The sequence below is a fragment of the Protopterus annectens genome, chromosome 8.part0 (assembly GCF_019279795.1).
Source record: "Protopterus annectens isolate FY-2018-M chromosome 8.part0, PAN1.0, whole genome shotgun sequence".
Classification (NCBI taxonomy): Eukaryota; Metazoa; Chordata; order Ceratodontiformes; family Protopteridae; genus Protopterus; species Protopterus annectens.
Window position 1 is genome coordinate 1,493,281,304 of NC_056741.1, and position 26,779 is coordinate 1,493,308,082.

Consider the following 26,779-nt stretch of genomic DNA (forward strand, 5'->3'; position numbering starts at 1 on the left):
TTCACAGGTAATATTAACTTACATGAAGTAGAATTTTTGGATGTTCTGGTGGGCAAGGAGGATGATGGCTCTCTCTATACTGATTTATATAGAAAGCCTTTTTCTAAGAATGCTGTGTTACATGCTGACAGCTGCCACCCCCCCCCCCACACTATCCTTAACATACCTGGGTCACAGTTTCAACGTATCAGAAAAATTTGCTCTTCTAATGAACGTTATCATAATAAAGCCAAGGACTTAGAGTTAAGATTTTTGAATAGGGGTTACCATAGGAATAAAATACAAAGGGCTAATGGACATGCTAGTTCCATAGATAGAAACTCTTTACTGATTGATCGTGAATTTAGTCATGAGAGTTCCCATATCAGGTTTATTACAACTTATGGAACCAATACACATTTTGTTAAAAATGTATTGATGAAACATTGGCATATCTTGGAATCAGATGTGTTTTTCACCAAATGTATTGATAAAGTATGTCATTTTGGCTATAAAAGGGGTAAGAATCTAGGACAACATTTTGCATATTTCAAAAAAGATCGTTTACTTAGCACTGATCCACTGGGTATTATGGGTAGTACATTTTGTGGTACTTGTAAGCAATGTAATGTTATGGCTAAAACTAAGTCCTTCACATCTGTAAATACAAAAAAGGTATTTGATATTCGTTGTTTTATCACATGTAATAGTACTTGGGTAGTATATATGGCTGTCTGCCAGTGTGGAGCCTTTTATGTAGGGCAAACTTCTTGTGCGTTGAAACAAAGAATATCTTTACACATCAGTGATATTAAATGTCAACGCACTAGAAGTGCCCTCTATAAACATAAGCTAGTTCACTCTACAGCACATTTCATATTTATAGGATTGGATAAAGTTGCAGCATCTAATTTAGGGGACAGTCATAAACATTGTATGTTAACTCAAAAGGAACGGCGTTGGATTGTGAATCTGGGAGCTATGTTTAAACCTGGGTTGAATGACCACTGGTAATGAGTGTAGGTCTTGGTATTCCAGGGGTTTTCAGTATTTTTTGAAAAAAAACTCAGTTGTTTTTGGGTACTCATGCACTTGCGTTTTGGTATGTGTAATTATGCATATGTGCGTTTATATGTATGTGCATTAGTGTGTGTGTGCATGCATGGTTATGTTTGTTAGTGTATGTTATATGTGTATGTATGTGTATGTATGTGTGTGTGTGTGTGTGTGTGTGTGTGTGTGTGTGTGTGTGTGTGTGTGTGTGACCATGCGTGTGTGCACTTATTTGCGCGTGCATATATATGTACATGCATTTATATATATGGGTTTTTGGTGTTTAATTTAGTTGTAACTATGCCTTGTGAGTGGGTATTAGTATAGGATAAAATGCAGTTGGTAGTGTAGGTACATACATATATTTTTATACTTTTTGTATAAACATGGGTTTATTTAATTATGTATACTATTGCACAAAATGTGGGTATGTATTCATTATATAGTATTGTGGTTCATGACAGATTAATGTGTATTTATGTTTTTGCCCTTAGTTAATATTGCTTTGGGCATTATGTTTTCTAATGGTGTTACTGTGTCTTTAAGAAGTCACGTTTGTAATACGCATTGCGCGTATATCAGTACTAGCTTTTCTGATTATTCATTGCACACTGAGGACGCTGTGAGCGAAACCGGCCACCGGTTTGTGTTGTTGGGCTGTGGTTGTCCAATAAATCACTTTTTACTTAATGCTGACTTTGGAATTTATTTATCGAGTGCTGGGAATTTTGTGAACTTTATATATATATATATATATATATATATATATATATATATATATATATGGTGTGTGTGTACGTATACTATATATTTATAAACATATACATGTATGCATGTATATATCTATCTCTCTCTCTCTCTCTCCCTATTATATATATATATATATATATATATATGGGATCATTACAGCTACTCGAGCTTGTGCTACTTGAATTCCACTAAGTCATAGCCAGGGACTTGAGTGGCTGTTAGCTCTTGTAAAGAGCTGCTTGTGCTAAAACTCGAATATAAGTTCAGCCAAACAGCCATTGCACCAAATGCTCCTGCCCCAGGAGATGAAGTAGAAGCAGGTACTTGTGGACTACATAAGTAGAGAAAGTACTGTTAGGTTTAGGGAGGGGAACTGGGAGTGTAGAGCAGACCAATGGGGAACTTCACTATTAGGGAAGGGGTGAGAATTTTAGGCTTAGGGAGTGATCAGACACTTTAAGCTTAGGGAGGAAAAGGGGATTTAAAATTTAGGAAGTAATTGAGACTTTAAGGTTAGAGAGGGGGACAGAAATTTTAGATGCTTTTGTAAATGTAAGTCCAGAAAAAAATCCACTGAGTTTACAACAGTGCACATAATTTATTTAAAAGCTCATTTCAATGTGGTCACTTTTCAGTCAAGACAATTTCCGTATTCATTCATACAAAACGCACAGAATTTTTGTCAAAGCACTAAGAGATACCAGCCTTTCTTCTTTGACATTATTTGCCATACAGGCAGCATAATTCCATTAGTTTCTCTTTTGCAGGACAGAAACTCATGTCCCGTTTCTATGGTTCAGGAGTACCTTCTGGACTGCCTGCCACATAGCTCTGTGAAAATTCTTCTTTAGAGCCCTCTCCGGTCCCAGAGGTCAAGTATATGTCTCCCTCAAGAAGTTTGGCCATGATATAGTCCTATAGGAAGCTGTTCCACAGTAATAGTGATGGACACCCTCTCTGGTTTGTCTGCCTGCTCCAGACCCCAAAACTGTATTTTTTCCATAACTCACCCTCTGGAACAAGTAACCCCAACAAGTGCAGAAAAATCAGACACAGCAGTGCAACAAGCAGGGTGCAACCCAGGGGCTGAGGTTACTATGCCACAATATATGTGTGTGTGTGTGTGTGTGTGTGTGTGTGTGTGTGTGTGTGTGTGTGTGTGTGTGTGTGTGTGTGTGTATCTCTATCTATATATATATATATATATATATATATATATATATATATATATATATATATATAAACAGATAAATATAGATATGTTTATATAATGAATAATCATTAAAACTATTCAAAATACAAAATATCAAATTAACTGCATGACGATCACCATCATCACCAACTGAAGAGTCTATAAAAAGTAATTGTAAATCTAAACCAACCAGTTACATTTGCAATTACCAAACCAAAGACATGGCCCCACAACCCTAGAAATTAAATATATTCCCTTCAGGGCCACACAGACTCATAGATAGGGGAAAGACCCCTGATTTATGTAATGATCAGTCTGCTGAAGTTAGACCATTTTATTCTTCGACCAGCTATACCACCAGTGAATAGTACCAACATTTCAGCATGTAAGAGCGATAAATAATATTACCCATGTAAATATATTTATATATTTATGTAGACTAACACCCCAACACACACACGCGAGAAATATATTGGCGTGTGCATGCATGTTTGTCCATTTAGTGCTTTCAAGTTATAAACAGTTATCTTAATCATTCACAGTGTTTTTGTGGCATAGATATAGAAGTAGCTTGCCAGTCGTAATTACAGCCCTTAACAGTACATATATATATATATATATATATATATATATATATATATATATATATATATATATATATATATATATATGTATATATATATGAGACAATTTAGTATACTAGGTAAAAAATATTTTCCTTCCTAAAATATTGTACCTGAACCCTTCATAAACAGCATTTATAGCTGTCTTTTCACATTAAACATAAAGGCATGCAAACAAATCTGGTGAAATTTAGTGGTGCCTTTACATCAGCAAGCTATGAAGAGTTACATATGGCTAAAAGATAAAGATAACTGAACAGATAGAATCCAAATGAACAATATATAGTTTCTGCTCTGCAAAATACCTAGATATCTCTTTGTTTTTAAATTATAATATTTCTGTAATTTTTACCCTTATTTCTGAAAAAAATTGTACATAGACAGAATTTGTGTCTTATATGTTTTATTTATTCACTGAAAAAAAGGCTAGAAGCATATCCTGAAAAGTTATCACCCTCTGCTTGATATACTGAAGCGCATATCTGAAAGGCTGTGGCTTTGGTGAGTATCTGCCATTTCACATAGATGGCTGCAGCTTATGGAGGTCATTTATACGAAAGAAGTTCCACAGGATGTCAGTGTAACACTGCAAGAACCACATTTGTTTTGCATCCCCTGCAGGATCATGTCTGATAGCTGCACATTATCAGCCCAGTCAATCTGTGGTCATGTGAGCCAGGTATTCCCTGGCAGGCAGGAGTCCACTGTCCCATTCTTTCATGCCTGCAAATCACCATTGAGCTCATCTAGTTATGCCAAGAGTAGGGTGGTAGGGAGTGGGCCAGCCTACTCTCTCCACAGGCTCTTTTGAGCTCCACTATAGCTGCTCTCCAGTGGGAACATCTGGTACACAGTGCATTTTGTACATGGCAGCAATGGATTGCTCAGCTCAAGCTCAATGGGGTAATGAACCAATGCTCCCACTAAGTGTCCAGAGCATCTTCCTGACCCCAGAGTGGGAGAGCCAGCAGCAGATGGTCAGTCCTATCTGACCGTGCTAGCTCCTCCATTGACCCAAGCTGTTAGTCAGACTCAAGCCGCCTGTCATGTAGTCAGAGTTTTATCACTCTTCCTGACAGTTTATCATTTACCTGTTTTGGTTGCTATTCACAAAATTAGTTAAGATATTTTGAAAGGAAGGTCACTTAAGAAGCAGGATGAAATAGCTGTAGTCAGCAGCACAGAGGATCCAGTAAGAAAGAGTTGAATGCTGGGAAAAGTTTATGAACTATGCACCGAACAGTGTTTAATTTTCAGAAGCTTCTTTATCATTAAACTGGCATCAGTGATCACTTAATTGAAGCAAAAATAAAATTTAACTCAGATGTTTCTGTTACTGTTACTTCCTGTTAATTCTGCTTATGCCCTTAAGCACTGAATAAAGCTCGAGAAGTGGTATAACTCTCATGCATAGTGCTTACTGTCGGCTAAGTGCAGTTTTTAAAGGTTCATTGTGAGACTAAGTGAAGAAATTAATCCAAGAAGGGATACCTTTTTGGAAGAGCCTTATCTAGCAGTATCCAGGATGAACAAAGTCAAAGGATTATCATGTCAAATAATTAGGAAACAGGCAGCCATCATGGAAAAGTTATATGGCAACAGTGGTAAATTGTAGTACAAATGCTCATGGAATCTAAAAGTCCTGCTCAGACAACACTATATATAACAGCTGCTACTGTACATGTATTTAGTCTGTTGAGCCACAAAAGTTGACACTGAATGATACCTAAACTGTTGCCCCACATAGAGAAGTAGTGTCACACACTGTAGTGAAATTTCATAGGATATTTACTACAGGGCTCATTTCTGACACTGCCAGATGGTACATTTAATTAGAAGATACACTTGGCTGTAGATCGCTTTTGGATATTCAGAGCTCATTCTAGGCTATGGCTAATTATTCTTTTCAGTAATTTGTAAAATTCAGCCTCCAAAATTGTCTGTACTGTAATTATCTGGCTTTATCGAGTACAGACCATTCTCCTAGTTTTGTCAGTAGTATACTTTCCTTAAATTTCTCAGTATTTATTACAGATTTAGTCTAAAATGTTCCATCATTAACTTCAGCAAGATAAAATGCATGCTTACAAATTGCAGCGTGAACTCAGCACATTCTTTTGAGCTCATAACAATTCAAAACTTCAAGCACATAAAGCTTTGAATGTGTCTGGCTATATCTTTCAGCTACCACTTATAAAAGGGATCTTGGACTGTAGCTATTCTATCTACTTGCTGTAGGATTTTGTATCTCATTAAAATGGAAGTCAAAACTATTGCAAAAAAGTCGGCACTGTTGGCTACTCTTCAATATAGGTTGCTGATCTTATCCCCCAACAGTAATGCCACTACTCAAGGAGTGAAAACACTTTCAATTAATACTGGGATTTATCCTGCACTGCTCCATAACACGACATCATTTCTCCCTTCTGTTTAAAGCTACAGAATTAAACCAACTCCACAGCTTCAGCTTTTATCAGTTACTGTATCTAGCACACTACTCATCCCTGGCCTTTTATCTCGTCTTGCACTCTACAAACAGATCATATTTAGTACTATAGCCAGGCAATATTGCATTACCCTAATAATACTTGCACTCTACAAACAGATCATATTTAGTACTATAGCCAGGCAATATTGCATTACCCTACTGATACTTGCACTCTACAAACAGATCATATTTAGTACTATAGCCAGGCAATATTGCATTACCCTAATAATACTTGCACTCTACAAACAGATCATATTTAGTACTATAGCCAGGCAATATTGCATTACCCTAATAATACTTGCACTCTACAAACAGATCATATTTAGTGCTATAGCCAGGCAATATTGCATTACCCTAATAATACTTGCTTTTACCCTCAGTTTTCTGATTTTCTAAATGCATCTCCTGTAATTTAAGTAATTAATTGATAACCAAATCTGGTAGGAATATTTTGTGTCTTTGTAACCCATAAGAATATTAGCCAATTGGGTCTTGCCATTTCTAGAATTTGCATGCATGTATGTGACAATTTAAAGGAAAAGGAAACAACTCAGAGAAGGGCAATGACCACTGCATGAAGAATGTCTGAGGGAATAAACTTGCCTGGTAGTGCAGAAAAAGGGTGTCCATTTGTACTGTCAGCGACTCAATTTCAGGATTAGGTTGAAAATGCTGGTAGAGCCAACCAGAAGGACAGGATGAAGTAGCTAGTGGTTAGCCTTCTTATCTCAGGGGAAGGTCAGGGGTACAGCCCTGCCTGCACAACTTCTGGCATGGCATTATTTCTTCATTGCACATACCACTCCCTTAACCCAAGAAGTCCATGAGCATTCAGGGCCAGTGGCATGTTCAACAGCTTTTCTCACTCCATGGACAATACAAATGAATACTGCAAGGCTGAATCCTTAAGAAGATGGGGCAGTGCGGGGTCAAACTGGGGGAAGCCTACAAAAAGGTAGTTGCTGGAAGGCTAAGCAAGATCAGATGGGAGGAAGGTGGTGAAGTGAAAAAAAAATACATCTGAGGGAATTTGTTAGGGATCTGCTCTTTTAGAGATACTACCAGAGTAAGATGGTTTCATTATAGGCCAGGGCATTGATTTATCTTTATTTAAAAAAAATGAAATTCCATTTTCTTAAACTGGAATTTTAGGAATTATAGCCTTAATAATATTAAGTGTAATTTCTGGTAATTAGTCTGACACTATTTATAATATTTTGGTGCATCTGAATGTAAGTTAAGTCAAAACAGATTATACTTATAGAACACACACACACACACACACACACACACACACACACACACACACACACACACACACACACACACACACACACACACACACACAGTAGAAGTTTTACAGTTAAATAAATATATGAAGAAATAAAACTTACGCTGATGAGTGTTAATGCATCAAATGCCAAATTCTATGAACTCTCATGATCTTCCAATACATAGGCAGTCTAAATTCTATATTTTTACAGTATTTTCCTGGAAAAATGGAAAAACATTGTTCCTGATTATAGAATGAGTATGCGATCAAGGAATGTGCACTGAGAATGTAGAAGGAAGGATTATATTGAGGTGTAGATGCATGGAATATCGTACCATATGGAACAGTAGTACTAACCATGGTAGAATGTTTCCGGCAGACTTCGGACAGATAACGAACACCGAATATGAGGCATAAAAGTTAAGCTTGTCACCACAAAGGATCAGCATCTCCAGTTAAGACCGAACTGCAACGGTATTCTGTACCATGCTTGCTATCAGACCTCTAGAGCTGTGCGCACCTGAAACTGTTGTGCATTTTGTGTGCTGTTCCAAGGCTTGTGTAATGAATTCCTTTACTGCTTTTTGTCTGTGACTTCAGAAAGGGATAAGTACAACTTCAAAAAGACAGATCTGATCCTTGTCTTCAGAACTTTGAGGTGTGAGCAAGCCTAATGTTAAGAAGATCACAAATGCAATACAGATTTTATTCACTGAATTACAGTATCTGCATATACCAGCCAGAGAAACTGTTGATGTTTTAGAAGAAGCATGCCTATTATATGTCTGTTTCCTGTAACTGAATGTCTTGTATACTACTGCAATAACAAAATTATGTGATTAACTTGGCAATACTAGCTTTGGATTTAGGATGTGAAAAATATATGCATATAACATGAATAACATGATTTCTCTTTTTTCTTAAACAGCTTACAAGTTATATAACAAAACATCAGGTGCCATGAAACCAGCTCTTATACAACTTTCAGAATATCTCATGGCTGGCTACAGGAAGGAAGTCCGTCCAGTGAAGGACTGGCAAATGCCTACTAATGTTTCTATCGATGTTATGGTGTATGCCATTCTCAATGTGGTGGGTTTTTATTTTCCCATTTTCAGTAGAGATGCAGTTTGTAATGAGTGTGATATCTGAGGCAAAAGAAGCTTTAACATTCTGAAGACAGAAGTTAAGCTGTGAGACTACTTTGCAAAGGATGAGTTTCTATAGTACAAATTCATTTTCTAGTAACTGCATTATCCTATTTGTTTTTACAGGGGAGCCACATTTTATCAGGGCAGGCAGTGGACATAAGGCATGGAACCTTTTCTGGATAGGATGCCAGTCTACTGTACCACACACATTCATATACATATTGTACAATACTTGAGTCAGTTTGGAAGACTGACAGTTCAACCTATCAGCACATCTTTGTGATGTGAAATGAGAATGGAACTCCAGAGAAAACACCATATGAACACAAGATGGACTGGTGCACCAACCAGGAACTAAGCCAAAGAAACAATCACCATGAAATAGAAATATTAACTGCTACACTACTGTGTTGCCCTAACATAAAGTATTCATTTTAGATTCATAGTTTTAAACAGATATATCAAGACTGATATATAATTCAGTTGCAGTTTATGGACAGTTCTAGCATTTTTATGATGTATGGCATTTTTAAAGCAGTATAAAGAGAGTCAGCACTCCAAAACTACACTAAACATGTCAGAAAACACACCCATACATGATGCCATAAACAGGACATTACCAATTTCCTAAAACCTGTATTTTACAAAAGATTAAAACAGTGTGCAGACTGCACACCACATGGTAGCCAAGATGATATTGACGTGAATAACAAAACATGAGAAATAAAGATTATAAGCAGGTCACCATCTGAGAAGGGAAAACAATGTATATATTAGTATGCTTAATAGATAAATGGAAATGAATATATGATATATTTGCTGACTTTAAAAATTGTCATCTGCGTTTTCCTTAATGTCTGTTAGCTAAATCATTTATCAGCCTATGCCCAGGTTACTCCCATTCTGTCTGCATGGCTGACACAGACATCACCTCACTTGATAATGTTTTGTTTGTTTGTTTGCTAGTTCAAGTTGTGAGTCATTTATGGCCTTCTATTTGACTTTGAATATTAGTTGTTCATTTATATGTTAGTTAAGTCTTCATATCTTGATTATTTCCTTCTGCAATCTTCATACTTTTATCCACTGCTCTACAATAAGTGAGTCAGCAGAGGAGAACTTTTTTAAAACCCTAGTATTCCTTCTGTGCATACCTGAAGTAGCCCAAGGGGTGAGCAGTGTGGGGAGTCTGAGGACTTCATCTCACTCCCTTGTAAACATATGCCTCAGCTTCATCTACAGTGTCTACACTAGTGATACAGGCAGAGCAGATATCCTACCAGATGCCCTCAAACATTGTCCCTGACAAAGGCAGGCATCCTGTACTGAATACAGGTAATTCCACTAGTATCTCGGTCACTAAATTAACCTAGGTCATCTAGGTCTAGGCAAAATTAGTTATAATGCCTGTTTCACTGACTCTGTGACTCTAACACACGGCTTGGAAATAAATGTACTTCCAGTTCTGGAATTGTATGGTGAAATAGTCCACCCTGACAAATTTCATTGGACTGGAATTCCCTATAATGACCCAAAATATTTTGAAGACTCTAAATTGGGGGTAGAATGCTGAGTTCCACGTCATTCTGAATGTCCACAGCTGAATAAGTTGTGGGAAAGTAGCTCTGTCTTGCACCAAACTGAATGTCTTGCTGAGAGTGTTATATTTCTCACTGCAGTGCCCAGTGCATATGAATGTGCAAGGTTAAGTCACCTTTTAAACTGATATGAATAGTAATCCAAGCAGCTGATAGCATGTTCATAGGTTCATAGGTAGGTACTACGCTATCGGCCCTAGGGCCCATACAAGCCTAGCCAAAAAATGTACCCTGGCTTTCGCCACCCAAGAAAATTATTTTCCTGTGCCCCTGTCGAGCAGAGCCACAGAAGTGATCCCCGGGGTGAATTTCCCATTTCCCATCCAGTCATCAAGATTTTTCTTGAAGAGTGCTAATGAGGAGCTCTGTTTGACATAGATAGGTAGTCTGTTCCAGAGTATGGGAAGTCTCTGGGACAGGAATTTATCCCTCCAGCATGTTCTGTTTATTGTGGTGACAAGGTTTAGGTCTCTAGAGCATGTAGCTCAGAGGGATTGAGATTTCTTTAAGTGGAGCATGTCCAACAGCTCTGGGTTTGACATAGCTTTGTATGTTAGGCAGAGCTTGCCCCTGAGTAGGCGATATGCGATGGAGTAAAGCTGTAGTTTTATGAGACGGTCTGCATAGGGCATCTGTTTGAGGCCAGTAATCCTCTTTGTGAGGTATTTCTGTGGTCTTTCCAGTTGTTGTAGATGTCTTGTGAGGTACATACCAAAAGGGGCATTGTACTCTATAATGGGTCTAATGAGTGATGAGTAGAGGGGAACAATGACCTCTTTTTTCTGGATGAGAATCCTTTTGTGATGAGATGAGCCACATAGAAGGATTTCCTGACCACTGTGGTGATGTGATTATCAAAGGAGAGATTACTGTCCACCTGTGTCCCAAGGTCTCTTATCACATTTTCGGCATTAAGTAGACTACCAGCTATGTGGTAGTTCATGGGTACAGAGTTTTTACCAAAGGGGATGACAATACACTTTTTGGCATTGAGCTTCAGGCCATGGCTTTGACACCAGGTATCTGTCTCACTGAGGCCCTTTTGTAGTTTGTCCACATCGTTAGGAGTTTCGATTATGGCTCCTAGTTTGCAGTCATCTGCAAACTTTGTTAGCCAAAGACCTTCTGTGTTGGCCTGCACTTCAGAGAAGTAGATACCAAACAGGAGAGGACCCAGGACTGAACCCTGTGGTACTCCACTTGTCACTGGTCTGATGTCGGATTTGGAATCAGCTACTTTCACAGTGTGGGTTCTGTCCATGAGCCAGTTGGCAACCCATCTTGTGACATAGGGATTTATACCTAGTTTAGTGAGCTTATCTATAATTCCAGAGTGGGGGATGGTGTTGAAAGCCTTGGCAAGATCTAGATAAGCTGTGTGAACCATTTTACCCTCATCTATGGATTTGGTGACTGCTTCAAAGAAGTCAATCAGGTTTAGGAGACATGATCTGCCTTTTACAAATCCAAACTGGGTAGGGTCCAGAGTTTGGAGATTACCAATGTCTTTGTTTATGAGTTTCACGATGATACGTTCAATGGCCTTGCAGACCAGGCTCATCAGGCTAATGGGGTGGTAGTTCCCGGGGTCCGTCGTGGCTCCCCCTTTGTGGAGTGGGATAACCATCATGGTGCGCCATTCAGTGGGTACAAAGCCTGAGGGGAGGCTATGATTGAACATGGTACTTAGGTAGGGTGCCAGTTAATTCTGTAGTTTGTGTAGAACGCAGCCTGGGATATTGTCAGATCCTATGGATGCTGTGTTCTTGACTTTGGAGAGTGTGTTTTTTACCTGTGCAGCCGTGATTATAGGAACTTTGCATTCTTCCAGTATAGAGATGGGACCTCTAGGGGTGAGAGTAAAGTTAGCACTGAACCTATCTGCTAGGATGTTGGCAATATCAGTTGGTTCTGTATATTTAGTGCCATTGTGCTGTAACTCAGAGCAGATCTGAGTGTTCCCATTTAGATTCTTGACATAGCTATAGAATGCTTTGTGGTTGTCTTTAGAGTCGGTGGCAATTTTGTTTTCGTAACTAGCTTTGGAGGATTTTATGAGGGATCTCAGCTTCTTACTGAGGTTGACCAGGGAGTTCCTCCAGTCATGGGATTTTACTCTTTTTTGCAACAGTTTCTTTCTTCTGTTGTAGAGTTTGTTTATGGCAGAGGACCACCAGATCAGCTTCCTTTTTTGGAGGATAGCATCTTGGTTCTATTAGGGATAGCATGATCCATGCACTCGTGTAAGTGCTTATAAAGTGCATTTGTGTAGGATTTGGCAGTCATACCTCTATTGTCCGTCTGCATGGGTGTCATGAAGTTTGCCACTTCTGTCTTAAGAAGTGTGAAGTTGGCTTTGGAGAAGTTCTTTATGATGGTTTCCCTAATTGGGGGTGGGGGTGGGATGTGGATGTCTAGGCTGATTAGCTTGTGGTCAGATCTGACCAACGAGGAATTGACCTCTGGTGTGGAACACCGGTTTCCCATGTTGGTAATGACCAGGTCTAAGATATTGCTGCCCCTGGTGGGGGTGTGAAGAAGTTGATCCAAGGCGTTGGAATTTATGAATTCTAGAAAACGTTGAGCAAAAGAATTGGTACATGAGCAGTTTTCCCAGTTAATGGTGGGGTAGTTGAAATTGCCCATTATTAGGGTGCTGGGTTGTACCCTAATACTTTCCAGTGTATCTAGAAATGAGGAGTGTGAATCCTGGGGCATGGTGGGGGGACTGTAGCAAGCTACAATTTGGATTGCGGTCTTGCCCAGAGTTAGTTGCACTTGGATAATCTCGGATGCATTATGCTGTGCAACTAGCTTGGAGGTGTGGATATCCTTAATGAATATGGACACGCCTCCACCTTTAGTGCTTCTTTCTGGGTTAGGTGGCCAAAAGGTGTGGTATGAATTGAAGCCTGGTAATGCAGGGATGCTCTCTGGAGCTTTGAACCAGGTCTCTGTCACTGCACAGATGTCAATGTTCTCCATTTTAAGGAGTGCCTTGAGTGAGTGCATTTTGAGGTTTAGACTTCTAGCATTGAGTAGCATTACCCTCAGATTTTGCTTGCTTGTACTTGTTACAGTGGTGAATTTGTCATTTGAACCTTGCCTAAAAAAGGCACTATAGGGGTGGCAAAAGCCTTAGCCAGTATCCGGAATCCTAAGGGCGACAGGTGCAGGCCATCTCTGGCAAAGCATCGTGGACTGTCAATCATGTCATCCCAGGCAGACAAATACTGGATCCCCTTAGAATGACACCAGAAGCTTAGCCAATTGTTGAAGTCAATCATTTTGTCCTTGTACTGTGGTATAATTCTGGGTGATGGCAGGATGCGACTCGGGGTTAGTGTCATACCTGCCTGGGATACAAGATCGGAGAGCTCCTCCATGTCTCTTTTCATGTAGTCCAGGGAGGTACGTCTCAGGTCATTCAGTGACCTGAGTGCATGCGTTATGTGGCAGATCCTGGCACCTGACAGTCAGCTGACAGTAACTTTCTCCTTGTTTAGTCTAGTGAGTGGAACATCAGTGTGCCTGACTATAGAGTCACCTATGACTAGAGTGTTGGGTACTTTGTTATGCCTTATGGGCTGTGGTTGAGTGGCACACTGAGTTTGTGGGCTATGTGTCATTTGGGTTGTATTGGGGGGTGGAGTTTGCTTGCATTTATGCTTTAGATGTCCCTGATGCTTGGGCAGGTTTTTATTGAGAGCCTCTGCAAATGTAGGTGTGTGTTTTGTGTTTCTATGTGTGTGTTTTGGTGGTGTAGGTTTTGAGGGACTATGTAATGAGTGTGGTGCGGTGCAAGTGTTTACCTTCTCCTCTTGACTGTCTAGTCCAGTCTTGGGTGAAGAGAGCTTTACTTCCAGTTTGGCTATATAAGTGCATCTCTCACAGGTTGTAGTGTTGGGTGGTAGGAGGAGAGGGTTGTCTGTGTACATGAGGCAGTTGCTGCATTGCCCCAAGATGCCCAGATTCATCAGGTAGACAGGAGAAATCACTGGGAGCTGACCCTTAGACATGCCTGGATAGGTGCTTATTTATTAAGTACTAAAAACTGCTTTCCACTAGACAAGTGAGGAAAGTTGAGTGCTGTAGTAATTTGCAGCTTATGTAGTGCTTACAATGAGTAGTGGGAGTGAAAGCAACATTTTTTCAAGACTGATAAAAATATGTTTTAGGATTATTAGCATTACATAAAATCTGAAAATGGTGCTTTTTAATTTCTATTTTGATAGGTATCTGTGCTATCAGTGTACAGTGTCAGAGTCTCTCAGTGAAAAGCTCCCAAATTATACAACCAGACATCTCACACATCTACTCAAGCAGCATGTTTATTAAACAACACACAGCCTATCCAATTTAACCCACAAATGTTCATTATACCATATCATCTATTAACTAGAACAGCCTAAAAATCCTCTCCTTATATGATGTTGTAAATTTATTCAATACAACTTTCCTAAATATCCTAAACAGCCTTTCTACCTCTAGAAGAGAAAGACTAAAAACAAATAATACAGTTTGGCTATTTATAAAGAGTAGAATGCTACTCCAGGGTTGCAAAAAAGCGTGGAAAGAATGGCAAAATATAAAACAACTCAATAGCTCAAAAACTTCAGAATGCTCTGAAATCATACTAAAAAGCAAATAAATGAAGACAAACATATATACGTACTATAACAACTTTTGGAATAGTAAATACAACCCTAAAGAATTCTGGTTAGCCATTAAAGCAATCTTACATCCTGGCCAAAATTAATCTCTAATCTCACTCCCAATAACTCACTACTCAAAAATGCAATAGAATTCAACTGTTATTTCATAGTCCCTAATCAAGGACTCCCTAACATGTAATCCTTACCCAGCCCAACAACCACATGTCACTCCATCGACTTTCACCTTCAAATCTGTGCCCACATCCTAAATAAAACTACTCTTAAACTCAAACCATACTCTCCTTCAGCTGATGAACTTCCAATCGAGTACCTTAAAATGGGTCTATATCAGTTTGTTCAATGGCAGATCACTGAATCGCCATTTGTCGAACCCCTAATTATCGAAGCTGCTAATTGCCAAACAAAATTTTTAGCAAATCTTTTCCTAGGATAAACCAATGATAGACCACCCTAGCGACCATAAAGAAAATAATAAATTTTAAAACCTACCCCGAGTGGGGGACTTCACCTCCCCACACACCTCCTAACTAAATATACCAACTCCAAGATTGCACTACAATGGGGAAAAAGGCAAATTCCAGATGATGGCCAACCATTGATTTGTCCTAGGAAAAATTTTGCTGAAAACTCCATTTGGCGATTAGGGTCTTCCCTAATTAGGGGTTCAACGAATGACAGTTCAATGATCTGGCATTCAACAAAGTACTATAGACCTCCCCCTTAAAGTAGCAACCAATAGTATTGTCAATCTTGTCTCAATCCTTATAATTAGGTCACTCCAGGAATCCCACATTCCCGTTCTCTTGAAAAACACACATCCCTCTACACAAATGAGGAAATTCAATAGACTTTACTATTGACGTACAACATTCTTACCCCCACAAAAAAAAAATATATATATATATATATATATATATATATATATATATATATATATATATATGGGTTCCTATGAGTTCATCGAAATGTCAAATCACCGACACTCACCTCTTCGACACCAAACCATCGACTTTCATATCATCGACAATTCCGGTAAGCGATCTTCCCCCTTGCAGGACCCATGGTAGCGCTTGTTTCTCTGGTACGACATAAATAACAACACTTTCAAGGTAAATTATACAGAATCACGTAAACCCTACTCGTTGTAACACAGGAACAAGCGCTACCATGGGTCCTGCAAGGGGGAAGATCGCTTACCGGAATTGTCGATGATATGAAAGTCGATGGTTTGGTGTCTAAGAGGTGAGTGTCGGTGATTTGACATTTCGATGAACTCATAGGAACCCATATATATATATATATATATATATATATATATATATATATATATATATATATATATAAAAATATGTTCAAAATAATTGCTAAACTATCTCCTGCAGGAAGAACTCCTATTCCTCACACAACACTGCTTCCATCTCTTCCATTGTACCAACACTGGACTTCTAACCTTAACAGACATTGTCAATAAAACTAATTATAATGGCAAACTAGTCTCCTCCTTATTTCTAGACTTATCAAAAGCCTTTGACACAGTTTTTACAGCAAACTTCTACTTGAAATGTCCTCAATAGATCTATCTCAGCCCACCCTTCTAAGGTTCAAAAGCTGCTTGTCCAATAGGTATCAGAAAAATGGCACTTCAGCCTCTCTTCATACCTCCCAGTCACTACCAGTGCACCACAAGGCTCTATCCTTGGTCTCCTCCTATTTCACATTCTCACCAACACTCTCCACACATCCATGCAACACGCTTCTGTTATACAATACACATATGTCTCCACACTTGTATGCACATCAGGCAACCTGGTAGAGCTAAAAAAAATATCCAGGAAGTTTAAACAGCCACTGAAACATGACTTTCTAACTTTCAACTTATGATCAGCCCCTACAAAAAACAAACTACTACTTTTTTTCCATAAATCTCGCTCTCATGAAAAATAAATTAAAATACTCACCCTTAATAATACAACTACTGAAGTGACTTCTCACAGCAAATTATTAGGGATGACAGTGGATGATAATCTTAAATTCAACCAGTATATACAACACTGCATAACAAAAATCACTAAAAACCTGGGATGCTTTACAGAAGTAAAAACTTCCTTACCAGCACAAATAAAACTACACTTTTCAATACTTACTTCCTCCCCCCGATATTTTATGGTGCTCCCATCCTTACTAACCTCCAGGTATCACAAAAATCAAAGCTTGATCTGCTTATCCAACACTAAATATTATTCTTTACAGTTATGTTCCCACTCGGTCATTACAATCCAATGACCAAAAACTCCTCTTTGTCCACAAACCTATCAAATCTGCTGGCACGGTCTATACATACACCATGGTGCTAAGGCCTGGAACTCCTTACCTGTATCCATTAGGTCAATACTCTCCTGCCAGTCCTTTAAAACCCTTCAGAAACACTTCCTAGCCAAAATCTAGTTCTGTTCTTGCTCAACCTCAGGATAAACTATATTCCTAAATATGTTCAAGCAGCTTTTCATACCTTACACCTCCGTATTCCCCTTTCTTCACTCACTTCCTTAATTCACTCATATTCTCTCCCCAACTTTATCTAAATATGCCATAACCCTATTTTTTTTACTTCCATTTCATATTGCAATTTCTATTTGCATTATGCTAACTTACATTTAATTTCTCTAAACTGGCTAAAATTTCACTAAATATTAAATCATTGTCATATAAGTTGTATCTACTCTTAACCAATGTTTTCACATTATGTCTAATTTGGTATAATTGTTTAAACTGAAGATTTTTTTTATTGTTTTTAATTGTATTATTTTGAAGATTGTAAAATTATTGTTCTTAAAATGTTTTTGTAATACTTTGTAGATTTCCTCCTCAGGCCTCATCTACTCAGTTGAACTTTCCCTATATTCAAATGACAATAAATAAATCAATAAATTTAACTCTGAAATTTTAAATATTTTTCATTATGTTTTTCATCTAAGAATGTGTAGGCAATTCCACGTTTTAACTTTATTTTTCCTTGTGAACATTAGGGCCAGCATATTTTCAACTAATCAAACTTGAACAATGAATAACCATAAAAAAGGACATAGTTCTCATGTGAAAACAAGATTGGCCTGCCTCCCTAAATAAATGTGGAGCATGAATGGCATTGAAAATCACAGACTTAATTGATCTGTATTTTCAATAGAGTGGAGCTTTCCACTTGAATATGAAGAAATGGTTCCCTTGAGTTTGACCAAATGTAAGTTTGTTAAACAAATGCAGGAGGTGTGATTTTAATGTCGATGGTGAAGATGGTCGAATAGTGGATATGTTGAAGGTACGGATGGCTGAACAGTGGATATGTCAACCATACAGAATGTTGATAGATGTAAGTGGGGTTGGTGAAGTAAGAGCATGTGTCTGTATGTATGTATTGGATTTAGGGTTAGGGTTTGAGGTGAGTGAAGGATGGGTGTTGTGCGTTTGTGTAAGAGTCTATTTATTTTTAAGGGAAGGGTTAGGTTAGGGGATAGATGTAATATTGTTAGTGAGTGTTTGTGAATGTTTGTGTGTCTGATTCTGTCATGTGTAGTGACAGTGTTACAGAAAGGTTTTAATGACCTTAAGGCATAGGGTTAGGGTTGGGGGAAGAGTCAGCACCATATCTCTCAATCGTACCGAATACCTCAGAATTTACCATTTTTGAGAGCAAAATAATGGGGTGCCACAAATTTCTGAGTGGCCCCTTCAATTCCCAATATTTTTTTTATTTACAATTTTAAGTTATGGCTGACATCATCACAGATCATCAATGTGCAGGTTCGTGCGTGATGGCATCAGCTTCGTGAGGCAGTGCCAGTGCCTGACTGCCTGTTGGACTCAGAGACTGGGGTGGGAGTTTCAAATTCAAACCACAGTGGGTGGTGACATGATGTTGCCGTTACTACTAGTAATTAGTTATTTTCTTTGGTGATGGCTTTCGCTCAAGCTGCTTGCATCATTTTCTTTTCATTTACGATTACTGACTTGAACACAACAGTACTTTGCATGGCATACTTTTCAGGACTAGCCTCAAGGACTTGCTCCAAGATAACTGTGACCACTTTTTCATTGATCAAGATGGCTTCCTCTACGGGTATGTTCTTGACTACCTCAATGACCAGCACCTTGTCCTCCTGCCTGATCGCTTTCCAGAGAAGGAGTGAGCAACTTCTGAGTTATTTAAAGATAAAAGAGTGAGTCAGGGCTTTTCAAATTAGTACAATGTTGCATCTTTTAGTCTTGTACTACTGCAGTTATTACTATGTAGTTGTTGTGAGAGGTATCCATTAAACCTACTTGTAATGGAGGAAGCATAATGATACCAATATGCAGAGTTGCACTAATTAGGCATTTGTTTGCTTTTGGCTATTCTGTCTCTGAATTTCAAGGACTTTATGTATGTAGACGTTGGCGGTCTTCCAGTTTATATTTTGTTGCACAACTTGACCTTTTATTAAACTATGTAACATTTTTCGTCCCAGGAAGTTGCATGGTGTTGGTGAATAGAAAGATGTTTCAGGGAAGACGTTTTCAACCGACTGATGTGATGCTAGTATGGATATGACATTGCATGGAGTTGATGTCTTTGTTTGGGCTGTCAAGAGTCCGAGGATGGATTATTAACTGGAGCGCTTTGTTCTACCTAGTTCATGGTGTGGTTAAAAAGATGAAACTGCTGGTAATGCAGTCTTTCTTCCCTTTTTTATAGCCATTGCACAGACCAAACTTTTCCCCAAGATTATCATGCATGTTTTTTTTCAAACACTGTTAAGCAATTTAGGGTATGCTGGAAAGGATGGGTTAGTATCTGTTGGTTTAATGATTCTAGACAGCAATTTCTATGCATAAATTAAGGGATTCAGTCAGGGGCTGTAACTGCTGTATTTCAATGATTTTCCACTTCAAGCTGATCTTCAAGTTCTGTAAAGAAATGTTTGTACTCTAACCATTTTTAATGTGAATCTTGGGTGTGTGGTTAGTTGTTAAGTGAATTTCATAAAAGAATAATACATACTGTAAACTCAGATAGCTGCTAGAATATTAGGTTTTGCATTATTATGTACTTTCTGAGGGATATGAAGTCTGAAATTCATATGTCTGCTATTATTTATTATTATTTAGTGACTTCATTTTTCATGTTGGTATCCCACAATTCCACTGGAGTGGGTGGAGTTGCACGATTGTGTATGCAAATTTTACATTAATCAGCAGCCTGATTTTTCATTAGTTGTATCTACTTTACATGGGCCTTTGTCCACATTTTTCATGTTTCCAGGTTGAGAGGTATAACTTAGCACCCATGACTAAGGTGGTGCAGGGGAATGAGGCCAGTAATTAGAGAAAAATAAAAAGCATTACAGTAGCATTTTGGCTTAATGTTCCTCTGCTGTAGGGCCTACCTAAATATTTGCTCTTATGTATCCACATGAGAATCTGAGAAGTTTTCATGAAGATCACCTAATAGTATGCAATAATCTGCATTACATAATTTTTATGTACTTTAGATAACTGTATCAAACTAACTTTGGAGGTTTGTGGAGAGAGACAAACAAAGCAGTCAAGACAAAGAACTTATTAAGAGATATTCTAAGTGAAAAGGAATTAAGTATCTCTAGCTCTCTTTCTAACATAACAGATAGTTAATTCAGAGCAAGAATAAGCCTGTTCCAATAGAATTATTACACTTCTTAAGTTATCTTCCAATGACCACCACTAAACAGCACCCTGGTGGAACTACACACTAACACAAGTTAGAATCTTTACACACTGAGTCCATTAAAACACAGGTATTGAACATACATTTGAAATATCATGGTCACTGTTATTTTAGTGCATTTCCATTTCCTGTAACTATTACTTCTTTGAGACTCCTGCATCTTTGTAGGGTTCCACAGTGTTTGATTTTGGCCCCATTTCTTTTCAGGATTTATATACTTCCAGGTGGTGATGTCATTAAGGGGAATGAGTCTGAAATATCAGTGCTTTACTTCTCTTCCCCTACGATACCATCAAGGATTACTGCACCATCGAAGTGCATGACAGCCATGTAATTCTTGCTGGACCTGATCAAGGTGCAGACATTATTAGTGTGTATGACTGCTATGTCCTCCACTTTAACCTGTCTTTTCCCTATTGCTATTTACGGAAACAACACAATGGAGTTTGCATCTGGAGTGCAATATATGGGAGTGGTTTGGATGAAAAAAATCAGTTTATCATCTCTTTACAGAGGGAAAACTGATATACCAATCAAAGTTTTATTTTCCACTTCCACCCTTTTCTCCATGTTTAACTGATTTCAGTGTTGGTGTATATTTAGAGATTGGGGATGCAGGGACTTGGCCTTATATCAGGGGGCAATGGGACCTTGCTCCAGCAAAAAAAAAAAAAATGTTGTGCAGTACATGGAGTGTCACTAGACGTGTGATGTTTTGGGAATTAAATGTTTAGTCACAATTAATCAGCTATGGAATAAACATTATGTGACGAATCATAGTATACCAGTTTTGGATGATGCCTCTTAAGGACTAAATAACAATAGTTGATAAATCTTATTTATAACACCTCTGGAACCTTATATAAGTCAAACATTTCATTCTATTTGAGGACCTAGCAATAGTCCTTTTTATTTTGGCTTCTTCTCAGCTGGTTTAATGCAACACCCTTTATCTTAAGAATCCAGATGCAGGCCTTGACCACCGTCAGCAAGTTCAGATTTCCATGTTAATCAACTTACATCATAACCACATTATGGCTGTGCTATGGAGTCTGTAAACTCTGACTCTAAACATATTCTGTTTTGTATAATTCAGTAATTCCAGAAATGTACCTGGATTTGGTATACATTCATTTCCTTACCTGGGTCCACTCTTACAGAAGACCCATTTGTTTCAGAATGCATTTTTAAATTCATAATACAACAGATTATAAAAAACTTATTATTAACTATGATGATGTTAGACCAGTAATCTATATTAAATTTATGTTTAGCATGTTGTGCAAAGTGTTCAAGCCTTAACCTTACTTTCTTAAACAAAATGGAGGTCATATGATTAAATGGAACATTAAATGATGGACACATACAAAAACAAATAAGGCAGCACAGAATGGCAGTAGGGTACACCTATTTTGAGCTTCAAATGCATAGGCTTTAGTGCATTTGCATATTTGACAACAGAGGTGAAACTGGAGCTCAGACAGGAAGAAATTAGATTCTGAATATTAAAGGAACAGGAAGTATTCTGCAGATTGATGACCAAATTAGCCAATAAGGTGTCAAATAGTTGCCAAACAACATTTAAGAATGTATTTTCTCCCTGCCTACCCTACATATCCCACAATGAAAAGGACATTTATAAGAATTCCTGAAAATGGTAGTGGGGTAGACTTAAACATTAACCTATTATAGGAAATAGTACAAAACATATTTAATAAGATCTGGTAGGTGCAGGGGTATTCAAAATAACTATGAAAAAACAGACTATTAATATGTCAAAGTGGCACATAAAAGTAGAGATAGAAATGCACCATACATTATATGGCAATAGATCAATAGAACTGTATATTCAGATTACAAGATCCTGGCACTATCTGTCACCCGTCTTAACTTGTATACCTCTAGGATAGTATTTTGAAAAGCACTGATAAATAAAAATGCTACATGTAATGGGTCCCATGACTATTATATTTAAGGTCTGCAGTGGAACTGCTTCACACTATCTCCTTATCATAATAAAGTTAAACTACTCAGTGATTTATTTCAGAACATCAGAACCATATTAGGGTTTGAGTATACAAAATGCTAAGAGGAAAAGGGGTGCAATTGAAATTGTCCATTGAACAGAATATCTCTAACTAAATTCCATTACATTTGTTAGCAATGTCAGGAGTGGGGGATATATTCCAAAAGGTTCTACGTTTTTTAAAGTGATTTGATATTGTCTGAAGTACGAAGCTTGCTTTCAAGGAGGGAAACATTTCTTTGTTAATTCACAGTAGACAACATTTCTACATTTCCCAGAATAAAAAGAAGATATTCCCTCAAACAAACTGAAGCACTTTGGGACCAAGGATGTTAATGAAACAATTAACAGTTATATGGTTTAGATCATACAGACCTTCATTGCAGACTTTTAATTTCAGATCCATAATTTCAACAAGATAATAAATACCACCAAGAGATTACAGTTCTGCAATTGATTTTTTTTGTCTTCTCTTCTGTTTCATTTTTATTGCAGGATGAGAAAAATCAAGTGTTAACTACCTACATTTGGTACAGACAGGTAAGATACTCACCATTATATCTGAAGATTGTGGCAGCATAGCCTGGGATAAGTCTTGCATTCAAACCACACCTCCCTGTTTTTTTTTATATATGTTGCATTCTGGCAATTCAGCAATCCCACTAGAACAATATTATGAGGGCAAAAAATTAAAAGTTTTTTTAGAAATTGCAGTGCACTATTAATTTAGGTATGTAAAACATGAAATTCAGTATAAGTAAAAGTGTTAAGATAATATGTACCATCATTATACCAGTAACAAAATATACGGATATCAGGTTCAGTATCTGGGTCATGTATTAAACAGAAGACAATAACAATGAATGGTTTGACATCTATATGCCTGTGTGTATGTTTATGTGAGTGTGTATTAAACAGATTTGTATTAGTAGCAGAAAAATAAACTAAATTACATTTTGCTGAATAACAACTGACTAAACTAATTTGACTGAAATCATATTTGAAGGAATCACATTTGATTTAAAATCGTAAAGTGTTACAAAACCATGGGTTAGTATATTGAAGTAAGATATTATGGAGGGACAAAAGTACCCTGCAAAACAAAAAAAATGTAAGGAGTTTTGGTGTAATAAAGTTTTTCAGTCAAATATGATTTTAAGGTATGTTTACTGTAATGAAGTTTTCTATGCTAGCAGTAATTTACTATGTATTTTTTCCTTTTCTCCAATGTTATGTGCCTCTGGAGTTTAGTATATTTAAGTGAGTGGGTGTGGGGGCAAAGCCCCCAGCCCCCACATGGGGAGTGCTTAGGTGCTTTCCACTTGAAAAAAGCAAGTGTGTAAGGTATTTTTGGTTTTGTAAAGTTTTTTAGTGAAAGGCAATTGTATGAATTGTGTTTTTAGTCAAATATGTTCAGTCAGTTGTGATTCAGTCAAATTCACTACACTCATATGTATTCTATATATATTTTATACACGCACGGACACACATGTATATACATATGTAAGTGTGCATGTATATGCACACACACACACACACACACACACACACACACACACACACACACACACACACACTTGTTTATATATATATATATATATGTATATCTGTATGTGCATGTGTGTGTGCATGCGCTCATGTGTGTATACATGAGTACAGCACTTGAAGCATCTTTAAATTAGACTAAAACATTGTCACCAGGCTTGTTCTTCTGGAAAATGCAGACTGCCAAATGTTGATGTCTATTTTGTCAACATAGTTTGACTGATACAACAGATTGTGAACAAGTGTGCGATATTGCCAGTCTCTGGGGATTGTGCAGTCTTGGAGTTGGTATATATAATTAACAGGGGGAAACTATGTTTTTATTTTTTTTTTTGTATTTTTTTGCATTTTGTGAGGGTGTTTCTCATGCATGCGTGATGATTTGTCAGCTTTTGCATTTTCGACTTTTCTGTCGACATTTAGATTTGCTGATTAGAGTAAGTATACCCATATATGTCTGTTTGTCTCATTAGTGGCCAGAAATCTAAGACATAGAAGCCAAAACGAATAAATGCAAAACAATTCTCTGTTTAAGAAAAATACCATTATGATAATGGAAGCCCAACCTGTCAATTCACAGGCTGTTTCTCCTTAGCAAATGATTTTATTTATTAGCAAACTGCAACTGCCAAAAGAGTGTATACTGTTTTTTTTAGGGTAGAGAGCCCTTTCTCCATACATGATCACGAGTCCATGAGTGCCTGCTATATTTGTGTGAATTTTATTAAATCAATTTATCCACTAAAGGGAAACAAAAAAATATGCTTTCTTTTGTGCAAAACTTAACCTGTAGATGAGGTCCCTGCAGTCAGATAGCCCATTCCAGTAATGTTAAGTCTAGACCAACTTTACTAAAAGTAGAAAATATAGTAACAGAGATAAAACAACTGGAATTGGGATCTTTAGAAAAGGAATGGAACAAACTTCATATGAAAAAATGGGAATTGTGGGAACAATATATACAGAGAAGGAACGAGGTTTAACAGGCAGGATTTGAATGAGCCATATAATGCTTAACTGACAATGACTGGATAGATTATAAGTGATGTATAATGTTTGCAACTACAGTTGTTTCAATGGTGTCTGTGATATATAATGTTTGCAACTAAAGTGGTATCAATGTTGTTTGTTTTTGATTTATATAAATGTGAGATTGCGTATGTCATACGTAATAATTTAAAAAAGATGTTTATTGAAAAAAATGTTTCTGCTATTGCACTTAAAAAAATCTGTTTTTTTTTTTTTTAAAGACATAACTATTAGCAATATGTAGTGTTATCCTCAGTGACTAACAGACTCCATAGAGACTGTATGGATGTGTTAGGAAACATCTGATTAATAAAGGAGAAAATGGCTGCTTAAGTACAACGCAGCCCCAGACGGTTTAGTATTAGCAGAACATGGTTGGTTTAAAGATACTCCCACTGCTGCCACCATTTTTCTCCTTAACATTGTGGAATTCTTTGCTCCCACTGCTGCCACCATTTTTCTCCTTAACATGGTGGAATTCTTTGCTCCCACTGCTGCCACCATTTTTCTCCTTAACATGGTGGAATTCTTTGCTCCCACTGCTGCCACCATTTTTCTCCTTAACATGGTGGAATTCTTTGTAGCATTCACTTCAGACGTGTATATGTCAGAAGATGCTTTTAATTCTTTTTCACTGCTTTTCATGCATTTTTGCACGTGTGTTTTCCACATTTTTTGTTGTTGTCAAGCCACATTTAAAATCTTCATTCTTCTAGCACTGGAGAGTGAGAGAGAGAAAGGGAGATAGAATGGGTAGGCTGCAATGGTTTTCATGTTGCAAACATATTTTTATTTTGTAAATACTGGCATAATTAGCAGTAACACATTTCTGCATTCCACAAATGTTGCATTGTATAAATGCTGAACTTCTGAATGTAGACATTGTAAGATAAAAATAATAAGATATGCAAACATGAAGTTGGGCTGTTGCTGGGATGAGAAAATGTCAGGCAGATTTGGAGATCCACAGTGGGTGGACTGGTGAGGTATGGGGTTGGCAGATACATTAACCACTGCCCTCATTACTGGGCCAAAGTGAAATTCCACATTTTAAGCTGTTACGTGAAATAACACATTTTGTTTTTGTGTTTTTCTGCCCTTTGTTAACTGGGGAATAGCTGGGATTGTAAGCAAATGCAGACAGGGTGTACTGCATAAATGTGGACCAAAATGAGGAAATGCATTATATAATGCAGAAATGTCATTGTTCTGAAGCAATGATGTAGAGAAGTGTGTATTTTATGCAGAAGACACCCACACAGATACACACATCTGGTCATCAACAAACAAGCCACTCTTACTCAATCAGACTAAATGAAACACATCATACACTTGTGTGGACAGTCCAAAACACATACAGAGACACACAGACATACACAGACTCTCAAATCCCAAAACAAATCACAAAAATGTGACGAGCTAGGCAGATGCATACTCATTCTCACGTCCATTCATACAGCCTCACCCATGTTCCTACATGGATTCTGACATTTTCATTTCATTGGCCACTAAACCACCTCAAGGCCAACCTATGACAGACAGGAATTTCAAGTCATAACCAATAGTATTTTATGTATATTTCTGCAATTTTTATTCTATTTTTTGCATAACAAAAAACAATCACTCAATTCTCATACAACCTATATAACTACACAGTAT

General features: G+C 37.6%; 1 protein-coding gene across 2 annotated transcripts in view; it reads left to right on the forward strand.

Annotated features, from left to right (window-relative positions):
* HTR3A (5-hydroxytryptamine receptor 3A) overlaps nt 1-26,779 on the forward strand; it is a 233,366-nt gene that overhangs the window by 78,081 nt on the left and 128,506 nt on the right. For both annotated transcript variants that reach the window (XM_044081074.1, XM_044081075.1), the window contains exons 2-3: nt 8,287-8,450; nt 23,042-23,086. In XM_044081074.1, coding sequence (XP_043937009.1) covers nt 8,287-8,450; nt 23,042-23,086 — 209 coding nt within the window. The remainder of the gene's footprint in view (nt 1-8,286; nt 8,451-23,041; nt 23,087-26,779) is intronic.